At 36.1% G+C, this 12,842-nt stretch overlaps 1 protein-coding gene across 1 annotated transcript in view; it reads right to left on the minus strand.

Annotated features, from left to right (window-relative positions):
- The window catches only part of SPEF2 (sperm flagellar 2), an 89,236-nt gene that overhangs the window by 51,353 nt on the left and 25,041 nt on the right, over positions 1 to 12,842 (minus strand). The window contains exons 11-18 of the mRNA XM_049795788.1: positions 9,902 to 10,121; positions 9,303 to 9,433; positions 9,004 to 9,082; positions 6,253 to 6,326; positions 5,342 to 5,445; positions 4,230 to 4,477; positions 1,815 to 1,923; positions 833 to 990 (exon numbers count right to left, since the gene is read on the minus strand). Coding sequence (XP_049651745.1) covers positions 833 to 990; positions 1,815 to 1,923; positions 4,230 to 4,477; positions 5,342 to 5,445; positions 6,253 to 6,326; positions 9,004 to 9,082; positions 9,303 to 9,433; positions 9,902 to 10,121 — 1,123 coding nt within the window. The remainder of the gene's footprint in view (positions 1 to 832; positions 991 to 1,814; positions 1,924 to 4,229; positions 4,478 to 5,341; positions 5,446 to 6,252; positions 6,327 to 9,003; positions 9,083 to 9,302; positions 9,434 to 9,901; positions 10,122 to 12,842) is intronic.

Consider the following 12,842-nt stretch of genomic DNA (forward strand, 5'->3'; position numbering starts at 1 on the left):
ATAACAATTCCAACCAGGTGCTTCTTTGAAAATGTTCCATCCAGTTTTCTGTCAGGTGTGATATTTCAAAGAATTTTTCATGAACTGGAAACCTTGTTCAGGAGTAGAGGTCTAAACTTTTACTGGTAGTGCTTTTCAAGACAATAACTTTTTTTGGGGGGGGGGACGACAGGGACACGGACATAGAAGACACATCAAGACTTTCTTGTGAAAATTGTGAAGAAAAAACCTGGTTATTCAGAAGTCCTGGTTTACTTGATGCGTCTTTTCCCCTGGATACTTAATCTTTTTTGCTTTTTAATTTTTTAAATGATTCTTTTCTTTTGGGTAATTAAGAAGAAAAATGGAATAAGCATGCACCAAAACACATGCCAAAATCACTCCAAGTTATCCATGTTTTTAAGCTGCTGCTGATAAATGAATATATGTTAATAATGGCAAGTTAGTCTTTCTTATACCATTATGCTATCCCACATGGTGAAGATGCTAGCTGCAATATTTAAACCAGGAAGAAGGACTGAATTTAGTAATCCTTTACTTTATGGAATTTAAATAAATCCAACTGTCACTTTCTTTTAAATATTTTAAAACTTTTTCTCAAATGATCTTTACAATTATGTGAAATTGGTCCATATCCTCTGAAAAGGTAAAAACACAACAGAAAAGTTCAGAGTTCTGGTGCAGTTATCATTAACTTACACATCCCCAAAGTCTTGCAGGGCCAGTGACAACTGATGTTTCCATATAGTTTTATATATTAATTATTAGTGTTAATGATAAAAACAAAGTCGTTTCTTACTGAACTGTAAAAAGTAAGAATAGGAAAACTTACTTCTATTCTGGTTTTTGGCAATTTCTTCCATTATAATTTCCTTCACTGTTTCACACACAAGACTTTCTTCTGTCTCTGCATTGACTTTAACTAGAGTACTTTGATGGACTGAAAACCATTTCTCTAATTTTGGCCATGTGTCTAGAAAGCTTGAAATTCTACAAAAATCATATTAATGCATAAAATTAAAATCTAACTAATGGAAAATCAAACATTTCCCAAAATTAATAAACAAAAGAAAAAGCAAACCATCTAATTTAATACTAAAACAAATCCAGGTAATATTCTTTGCAAAATAATACTCCATCCACATCAAACCCTTAATTTTCAACACACGAAAACTTTTAAAATCCTACTGTTAACTGGTCTTATATATTTCTTACTCTTTCTTGCCACAAGCTAAACCTACTTTCTTATATCACAACTAAAACAATAATAATCAATAATAAATTGGTCTGAAATAGTTAATAGTATCAAATATTTAGAAACAAAACTTGTTCTTGATTTTGCTCTTTATGTAAAGTTAAACATCAACTGATTCAGTAAACAATAGAAAACTGATTGTTTTTTATAAACGCAAAAGTGGAAGATACCATTTTAGAAAATCTGCAATTGAAATCACGTGCATTTCACTCAAGGCATTCACATGATGTATGACATATGTCGATATATGTATGCATAGATACATATATATATGTATATGTATACATATGGTTCTTGGTTCATGCAATATATATCTGAAAAAGAAATTCTCCTTGGAAGAATACCCTGGAAACGCAAAACACAAGAATTCTTAACTATTAGGATTATTTATATTGTGCCAAAAATGAAAGTACTCTTTAGGCTCCATGTTAGATGAACTCCTAAGTAAATTCTTAACATCAGGCCTGTCAGTACTATCATGGATCACATATGAGATTCACATTAATTACATGCCTAAACATCTGGCTGAAGCAGCTTTTTTGTACTTCATATAACATACCTATGTAGCACCTGGTCCCTGGCTAAGTCTATCTTCTCTTCTAGGATTTCAGCATCTGAATTTTTATTGTTGTTCTCCTGTTCAGTTTGAGACGACTTCAATTTATTTGCTGTGTGGAAAACAGGATATATGAGCATATATTGAAAAAGGCAATCATGCAGGTAGTTATTCAACCAAAGCAAAATTTCAGTTTTCCTTGATATTACATTTCTCCATTTAAAAATTGGGTACCAGACTTCCTAAAAGAAAGCAAAGTCAGGGAAATATAAAATTAAACTGGAAAGGACCTGAAGACAGTGTCTGCCTCTTCATCTGTTTAAATGCATAGCCAATGTCGTGGTTTAACCCCAGCCAGCAAATAAGCACCACGCAGCCGCTCACTCACTCCCCCCCATCCAGTGGGATGGGGGAGAAAATCAGGAAAAAAAGTAAAACTCGTGGGTTGAGATAAGAACAGTTTAATAGAAGAGAAAAGAAGAAACTAATAATGATAATGATAACACTAATAAAATGACAACAGCAATAATGAAAGTATTGGAATGTGCAAATGATGCACAGGGCAATTGCTCACCACCCGCCGACCGACACCCAGCTAGTCCCAGAGCAGTGATCCCCCACGCCCACTTCCCAATTCCTATACTAGATGGGATGTCCCATGGTATGGAATACACCGTTGGCCAGTTTGGGTCAGGTGCTCTGGCCGTGTCCTGTGCCAACTTCTTGTGTCCCTCCAGCCTTCTCGCTGGCTGGGCATGAGAAGCTGAAAAATCCTTGACTATAGTCTAAACACTACTGAGCAACAACTGAACACATCAGTATGTTATCAACATTCTTCACATACTGAACTCAAAACATAGCACTGTACCAGCTACTAGGATGACAGTTAACTCTATCCCAGCTGAAACCAGGACAGCCAATTATAACACTAACATATCCTGATGGATGCTTTGCAGTCATAGAAATCTCCAGTTGTAGAGACGGAGCATTCCTGTAGGTGGACTGTTTCAGGTTTATCTATTGTAACAGTTAGAAGGTGTTTTCCCAGCCTAATCTGAATCTTCCTTGAAGTACCTAGTCCTTTTCACAACAATGGGCACATATTCCACTGCATCGGAAAGACAAGGTATTCTCTCTCTCTGAGTCTTCTCTAAAGTTAAAAAACACTCTTATTGATCAGAAATAAGCCAATTTTTATAGATTTCTGATCTTTTTTATTGTTCTTTTGACTCTTTCTATCACCACATGACATCTTATGAAATAAATTGTTCACATTTCTGAGATTACATCAAGTATTTTCACATTTTCAAAGTGTTTTGGCAACAGAAGTTCTTTAAATTAACAAGCATTTCCAGTGTCTATATATTTATCTGTACCGCATTGTTAGCAGAAGCTCTAATGATTTTACCTCATCATCACTCCTACCTATACATAAAAGTTAAGAGTAGGTGGTGCTTTAGTTCAAGCCATGTGCCATGTAAATGCTGCAGTGAAAACAATGAAAAGGAATCTCCTTATAATTTGGACAATATGGGACATAAAAAAAACCCTTTGGTTTTGCCAAGGTGAGCAAGGCAATTAAAAATGTGTGGTCTGGCAGTGAAACAGCCATCTAAAAGCCTTTGATGCCTTTGCCTTTTTGGCCAAAACTGACAATTTCTGATTGTTCACTGACTGAAGACAAGACAAAGGCAGTAATCAATAGGGAATGAATGTTGGCACTCTCAGGGAATGAATGTTGGCACATCACTTTGTTTATAATTTCCTTCATCCCTTTCCAAATGTGTCTCCTGGATAAAAATACTATTTACACACACGCATTTGTAATGAGGCATATTTCTGCATCTGTTGTTAACTTGTGTTTTTTCCAGCTACTGTTTTATGTGATGTCTAACACCAGCCACTGTGCTCAGGTCCAGTGAGAATTCAGTACAAATATAAGCAAGTATATACACGTGCACTTGCACGCTTCTTATCTGCCTCTGAAACAAATACAAGTTATTGAAATAATATGGAAGCATTCAAGGTGATAATACACAATGAAAGTGATACTGTGAGATGTAGAGAAATTGTACAGTAATGCTAGTTTACTCCAATAAGTATAACTTAGAGTTATAACTGGTTAATAATGCTTGGGATTAATGTGTTACTTAAACCTAGTCATGTACTTTTAGACAGCTGAAGTTAAAAGGGACCTTAGAAATGGAGAACAAAGCTGTCAAGAAATCTAAACAATTTCTAATTTCATAATTGTCAGAAGAAAATATAGAGATTATATAATTGAGTATTTTTAATTAAAATATGCAACTTGCTAGAGTCCTCACAATTTAGCCATTTCAGTATTATAACAATCTTTACCTTCCCCATACATCAGAATCTGCTTGCCATTTTACTTTGTTAAAGTAGTTGAAAACTTACACTTCAAATTAGCCAGACGTTTCAGTACCGCAGTGTCTGAAATATCCAATAATACAGAAACATCAAATGCAGGTGAGGTAACAGGAGGCTTGTTAGGGGCTCTGGGATCTGTGACAAGTGAGAGCTTTCCAGAATTTGCATCTTTTGTTTCTGGATCAATCCCTGTATAGGCTTTTTCAAATAGTTTTGCCTGATTAATTGTCATTGGAAACCCATCCACAATCCACCCCTTCTCTGGTGGTGTTTGGCTAAAAGTAAATGAAGGACCAGAATTATACATTGCATTGATAGCATAATAATAACACCTAAAGAAGAGCTTGTCATAGCAGTCTTTCATTCTGAATTTAGAATATTAAATATCCTGATGAATACAGAATGACAGACATAATTAAACTGTAAAGCAATGGATTTTAAATCAGAAAAATAACCTCAAGACTAACTAAAAGTGAAAAAAAATCAAAACCAAAACAATCTTCACTGTCTTGATAAAAAAAGTTTTCAAAAACACTCTCTATACAGACTATGATCAGAGGTGTAATTTCCCTATATTGTCTACTAACTTTTCCACTAATGTAACAAATAGAAAAATCTGTTTTGTAACTTTAAAACATACTAATGGGAGTAATATAACTTAAATGGTATTCATGTGGGAACTTAAGTGCTAATTGCACATCAGGGTAGTTGAGACAATTTTCTGTCAAACAAGTAGACAAAAAAAAAAGTAACCTAACTGCAGAAGTATGAATACTTGGACTATGCATTTCACAAAATGTAAAAGAAAAAATACTAGCATGTGGTGAATAGCTTCCAACTAAGAAACAAAATAGAGACATTAGTTATATTTAATGACTATGTGATAGTTGTGTATATTTTTACTTACCTTCAGTAGTGTACAATAATGTCTGCATAATTTAGGGCTAGACTCTACTGCTAGCATTCTACTGCTAGCATAAAATGAGCATTAACTACCTTCACTAATTTAGCTCCACTTTCCAAGTTGAAGACTGCAGCATTCAAAAAATATCTTAATAAAGAGAAATGGCTGAATTTGGACTACATCTGGATAATTATGTTGTAAATAAGTGAGGAAAAAAAGCTATACAGTTTCATACTTAATGGCTTCCAATAGGATGTCAATTAGTAATTCATCAGGAATACTTTCTCCTTTCTTCAACAATTTCTGTGATGCGGCACCAAGCTGGGCACGTACAGATAGCTGTGGAAGAGTGCAGAGTAAGACTAATATGCTCAGAATGTTCACAACACTCACTGTTAATAAGAGTATGAGTCTACTTTATATATTATATTATATTATATTTATTTATTTATTTAAATTTAATGTTTATGGTGTGATTTATTTATATTTAATATTTATTGTTATCTATTAAGGAGAAATAGTTTCAACTGATATGAAAAACGCCTAATTGAAATCTCCAACTGATTTCCATCTTACATCCATGGAAATACCAGACAGAAACAAGGTTGAGAAAAAAAGGATAAGAAGGCCAAGAAATAAAAAATTAAGTGTCCTGGTTCTAAGCTTATTCTGATTTTCAGTACCATAAATCCACTGACAGTTTCCTACTGCAGCATTTAACTTCATTAGTTCTACAGGGATGCTTTCATATCTTAGCTTTTGAAGTATTTTCCAGTGAGCAATAAAGTCAAAGAGAGCATTGTAGAATTAAATTTTTTTGAAAAAAAAAAGAAGAAACCTTGTCAAGGGATGAATGATCTGCTTGGCAGCAGCAAGATCAGGAATATATTTTTGCTAACTCAGAAATTACATAGGAAGTACCATATCTTACGTTAATGGGACATTTAACAAGAAGATATAGAACTTTAACCAACATACACAGGAATAGATTTTCACGATAAACCCTTTTCATGCTTCATACAGAAAATGCTTGCAGTAAGGACAACAAATTAATTCAGAATGATGAAAGGGTGTCACTATTTAAGTCATTTAACCTTTTTAACTAATGCATCTTTATAAAGTAGAAGCTAAAATTGGATTACAAACCTTGGATAGGCCATCCTGACTGCTATCTGATATGAACTCTTGCCCAGATGGATCCTTTTTGACAGGACAATTTCCTAAAAGAGGTATATTATAAAGTTTTACAATTCTATTATTATAATATTTATTACTATAGATGAATAAGAAAAGTATATGCCTCATTATTGTTCTTTGAACAAATCAATATAGAAGGTTTACACAATTGTTACAATCATAAGATCATTGATTAATTCAGGTTAGAAGCAACTTCTGGAGGTTCAAGCAATCTTCTGCTTAAAGTGGCATCAGTTAAAAGGTCAGACCAGGTTGCTCAGTTGTCTACCCAGTGTGATGTTTACAGCCTCCAAGGATGGAGACTACACTACCACTCTGGCAATTTGTTCCAATGTTTGATGGTTCTCATGCGGAAAAGGCCTTGTCTTATGTCTAGTCAGAACTGCAACAAGAAGGACTTTTACAGGTATCTCCATAGCAAAAGGAAAGCTAGGGAAAATGTGGGGCTGCTGAAAGAGACATGCAAAAAGACTGAGGTATTCCAAGCCCCTGAGACTAGCAGGAAAGACTGCAGCAAGAAGGATTTACCCTTGGTGGAGGGGGATCAGCTTAAGGAACACTTAAATAAACTGGAAATACACAAGACCATGGGACCTGATGGCATATACCCACACATGCTGAGGGACCTGGCCAATGTCACTGCTAGGCCACTCTCAATAATCTTTGAAAGGTCCTGGTGACTGGGGGAGATTCCTAGGACTAGAAGAATGCAACTGCCACTCCTCTCTTCAAGGAAAGCAAGAAGGGGGAATTGGGGATGTACAAGCCAGCCAGCCTCCCTTTAGTCCCTACGAACTGATGGAGAAAATAAGCATGGAAACCATTCCCAAGTATATTAAGGACAAGAAGATGACTGGGAGTTGTCAGTGTGGGTTTATGAAGGGGAAATCATGCCTGACTAACCTGACAGCCTTCTACAATGGGGTGGTGGGCTCAGTGGTTGAAAGGAGGTCAGCGTACGCTGTTTACATTGACTTTTGACACTGTCTTCCTTAAGATCTTCATAGACAAACTGATGCAGTATGGACTTGGTAAGTGGGCAGTGAGGTGGACTAAAAACTGGCTGAACTGCCAGGCTGAAGGGGTTGTGATCAGCAGTGTGAAGTGCAGCTGACAGTTAGTGATTAGCGGTGTAGCCCAAGCAGTCTAGCCTGAGACTAATGCTGTTTAACATCTTCATTAATGACCTGCATGACTGAGACAGAGTGCACTCTCAGCAAGCGTGCACATGATGTGAAACTGGAAGGGGTGGTTGGTACACCAGGTGGTTGTGCTGCCCTTCAGAGAGACCTTGACGGGATGGAGAAAAGGGCTGACAGGAATCTCATAAAGTTCAGCAAAGGGAAATGCAAAGTCCTGCATCTGGTGAGGAAACCCCTATGCCGTCAGTACCAGCTGGGGGGGCCAACTGTCTTGAAAGCAGCTTTGCAGAGAAGGGCCTGGAGGCCCTGGAGGAGAACTAGTTGACCATGAGCCAGCAATGTGCCCTTGCAGCAAAGAAGACCAACAGCATCCTGGACCACGTTAAGAAGATATGGCACTAGTGAGACCACATCCGGAGTGCTGTGTCCTGTTTGGGACTCCCCAGTGTAAGAAAGGCATGGATGTACTGGACCAGGCCCAGAGAAAGGGCCTGATGATTACTAAGGTCTGGGAGTATCTGACATATGAGGAAAAGCTGAGAGCTGGGACTGTTCAGTCTGGAGAAGAGAAGGCCTGAGAGGAATCTTATAAATTTGTAGAAATATCTGGGCTGCAGAAGGGAATAAAAAAAACAGAGACAGACTCTTCTTAGTGGTGCCAATTAAAATTACAAAAGGCAACAGACATAAACTGAAACACAGGAAATTACATTTAAACAGAAAAATACTAACTGTAAGGGTTACGGACTATTGGAACATGTTGCTCACTGAGGTTGTGGAGTCTCTATCCTTGGAGATGTTCAGCATCCAAGTGAACATAGACCTGAGCAACCTGCAGTAGTGACCCTGCTTTGACGAGGATTGGACTAGATGATTTCCAGACGTCCCTTCTACCCTCAATCATTCTGTAATTCTAAGCTTAGGTGGCTGAGCCCAATGTCAGTTACCTTGTTGGTAAGATCTGTTGCAAAGAAAGGTGAGGGTGAGAAAGTGAGGAAAGTGAGGGGAGATGAAGGCTTGCCCTTTTTTCCCTTGGAATCTGCTTTTAATCTGAAGTTCTCATCCTGGACGCTGCCTGTGGTACTTCACATCTGTGTAGCAGCCATTTCTGCACCCCGTATGCTGTCTCCTTGTTCTGACCCTGATCCACACCTGCTGACTTGAGTGCTTGGCTTGACTTCAGACTTGCTTCAGTGGCAGAATTTCTGGCTTATCACCAGACAGGTTCACACTGATCAGTGTCTCTGGAACTGATAGTGACCCTGACTTCAGACAATATCCTCACTCGCTGTTGGTCAATGTTGGTGCTTCCTGCTTTGCTATTGCACTTGTCACCTAGCTCACCTTCCTTCATGGAGCAGCCTGCACCTGCTGCTCCCAGACACTAGGAATGTGTGGGAACAGGAAATTCGTAACGGAAACTACTGTGAAAACTCAGATGTCATGGATATTACCATGGATACTACAAGAGAAAGGAGAATTGCTATGTAAATCTACTAAGATAAGAATTAAAACTAAATTGTATAAACTATACATACATATAAAAATATACACACACCTTTGGTTCCATTGGTAGATGTTTCTGTTTGGAGTTTATTTAGAACTTTCGTTGGTGATTTTGATAAGTTCTTCTGGACCTTGTATCAATTACGAAAAGAAATAGATTAGAAAGGAAACTACATATTACAGGAAAAACAACCCTGTCAATTCAAGCTGACTCTTGAAGACTTGTAAGTCAAAACTCAGAATTAAGTTTGAAATTGAGTAAAAAAATTGAAACAATATTCTTTCCTCCTTATATATTTCATTCTCACCTTCCTTTTGGAGCCAAACCCAAAATTAACAAAAAATGCTTACCTCATTTTTTTCCCCGGAACTCTCTGCTTCTTGTGGAATCACATTGTGCTCACTTTTCATTTCATTTTTAAGAAAAGCTTGGATGGCTTCCTGAACCAGAGTATCAACAGATAGTACCTGAATATTGCAAACTAATACACAAAAAAATTAGATAACTTACACAGTTTGAGTTAAGCATACATACAAAGAGACTATTACTGGCAATTAAGTGAATTATTTCATTTGGGCTGTTGATGAAAGTTGCTTCCACTGTCTCTTCTCTGTAACCATCGCACAGTGTGTCCCCACAATCACCTAGCTATCTTGCTAGTCTCTTCTATAACAAATATCCCCAGAGAAACTGCCAAAAGCATCTTCAAATTCTGAATGCAGAAGTAATACTATATGAACACTATATTCAAGTTCAGGTGTTTTTAATTTTATTTTGGAAGATAATGAATGAATGGCTTGCAACCAATCCCTGCAAAATACCGATGCATCTGAGGTTCAAGGATTAGTAATGCAAGGATTTGCCCAAACAATTTTCATTGTAAAAGTGGGATTTTAATGCAAATAAACATTTTTAAGAATTTTAGGGGAAAAAAAAGAAAAATCTCTACCTTTTTCAATAAACTTTGCACAGGTAGTTTTTCCACTAAAAAGTTTTCCCAAAATACATCCCTTGATAGGAAATGGAGGAAATAAAGGTGGTGAAGATTTGGGTTTTGGAGGATAGAAAATCTCCATCAGTCTATGAAGCACATGACCCAGTATGTTATTATTAAGAGGAGGTTTGTTTTCACTGTTCTCTTCAGTTGGGCGCCATTCCCCTGTCATACTCTGTATAAATTACAAATTACCAAATAATTTGTCAATATGCCTTGTCTTTCATCTTTCTAGATATATGTATTTATATACAAACACAATACATAATATAACCAAATCTGAATAGTACTAAATATTTGTTAGAATAGACCATTGTTAAAAGCTATAATTATGTCATAATCATTAAGCATTTATTGATATTCACTAATACCTAGTTGAGAGAGACAAGTACTCCTACAACTTCTTTCATAGAGTCCGAGAATCATTTTTTTTAATTCCATAAACATGAAAAATCATTTCACCAATACCACAGAAGGAATCAGTAGCAGATTTTTGGAATAGAAGCCCAGTAGCCTAATATTCAGCATTCTAAAAACTGGGCATCATTATTGCCCAGTATCACACATAAATTTTTGAAAATTTTTACAGACAAAGGTTTCTAATATATATATTTGCCTAACATATATTCAATAGAGAGGAAAAAACCCAAAGCTCAACAACCCAAAACCAACCCAAACCAATCCGACCACCATATAATTTCAACAATTTTAAGGGAAGGAAATATTGAGTAGAATCTTCCAGTTCATCTACTCTGAGACTAATAAAAATTTATCAGTGGTATAAGTTACCAGCATGTATCTTAATGAGATTTGGCTAGTAAAGATACTTTTACTGACAATCACATTGGAAGAAAGATGAGAATCACAGGATGTAGTCAGAAGAACTGAACAGAGAATTATGCTTTTGCCACTCTAATATACACTCTACCAGTATTGGATCTTATAACACTAGGAAAGTCCTGATGTGCACTTTATGCTATGAGAAACTAAAAGATAACATTTTAGTATGCAGGATAATACTAGTCCTGTATTAATTATTATTTAGTGGCAAATCAAATGTTTCAGCAAGAGAAATTCCAACTAGGAAAAAAAATGAAGAAAAAAAATGTTCACAATGAGAGTGGTTAAGCACAGCAGCAGGTTGGACAGAGAGTCTGTGGAACCTCTATCCTTGGAAATACTTGAAAGCTGACCAGACAAGGTACTGAGCAACCTTATCTGACTCAGAAGTTGGCCCTTCTTTGAGCAAAGACATTGAATTAAGTGACCTCCATATCTTTTTCAACCTAGACAATTGTATCATTCTATACATTAAATATTTAATCACCATCAGAAGCAGCAACCAGTTTCAAAGTTCTATTGAAATATACTGGTTTGAATTCATGTTCCAGGTACAATATGCAACCTTTTCCTGAACTTACTACCATGAATGATATATTGCCACAGCATACATTCTACTAATGGAACTTGATCAGTGTTGACTTTGAACATATGTGCATTAGAGACAATAACACAATGTAACTTAGTATCACTCTAAATGAAAATATCACCTATTTTTAATCAGTATAAACAAAAAAAATCTTTGAGTTGCACAATATACCCTCTCTAATATATCTCAGAAAACATCCTTCTTAATATGTAATTGAAAAAAACATGCTTTAAAAAACAAAAACCTTGTCCCATCTGAACCATTCTTCCTTACTTCCTTAAACATGGAAGCAGAGATGGATTAGTTAATTTAAATTCTATCAGACTTGTAGGAAAAACGAATTGCAAATGGAATGGGCTCCCCATATGAAGCACTCACCTTTCAGATTTCTTGCCCTTTTAACCAGAAGATTGCTAGACTGTACCTGTCTTGATCTAAAGTAGCTTACCTGTCAGAAACAAGTTTTCAGGTATCCAGGTGAGAGTTATTTAACTCCTAGTCAATACTCTTGATCAAAACTGTAAATTATTTGATATTTTGAGCAGTGCCTACTGTTATGCTTGTTTTGGATGATTCCATTAATTTATACCCACAACTGATGATGTGGTAGTTTCCAAATATTTTCAGGCTCAATCTAATGTGGAATGTGCAACTCACTGATAGCACTGTATTTTGTTCTTGTATTTTATCAAATATATTTGATGCTTTCAGTCAGTATTGCTTGTGCAAACTTAGTGTTCTTGAGAGATGCCAAATTGCCTGTGCTGGGCATTTTTCTCAAGGGTTAAGAAAATCAGCATAAACTTTGCCAGAATGCCCTGCAATACCGTTTTTTTCTAGAAGCAATACTTTGACGGTATTGCTGTTCACTTAGATTTTCAGAATACATAAGTATGAAGTGGTGCCAACAATTTTAGACATGTCATATGATACCAGCTTTCGATTAATACTGATTCAGAAAGACATAAGACTAACAACATCTGGAAAAAAAAATTATGTGAATGTGCACTTGAAACAGACTGGTAGCAAAAAAGAGGCTTTAAATGTGTCATTAAATGTTTGTGACCTTCAGTGCCCTTACATCTAGGGAAGACTACAAGACTTTGTAATATAAACAACAATATGACTGAAAAAATTTTCATTAGTGTTCGCCAATAACTGTTTGCTGCCTGTATGTCCTCCCTGTTGGTCTTGTACATATGCCTTTTTTCACCTAAAGAAACTGATCAAGAAATCCATTACATGAGTTGATAAGGTCTGCACAATGACCTTCTAAATAGATAAATCAGGTGAATATATGTTAAGATTGAAACCAAAGTAAATTGAGCTGTCAGGCATTCATCACAAAACTTGTAACAAACATTTATACTCATTGCAAAATAAAACATATCAATTGATTCAGGATGTGGACAAAAGCACATATGTATTGTAGTTATTATTTCCCAACAAGTCAAAGACAGGTTATTT

Source organism: Accipiter gentilis, chromosome Z (assembly GCF_929443795.1).
Source record: "Accipiter gentilis chromosome Z, bAccGen1.1, whole genome shotgun sequence".
Lineage (NCBI taxonomy): Eukaryota > Metazoa > Chordata > Aves > Accipitriformes > Accipitridae > Astur > Astur gentilis.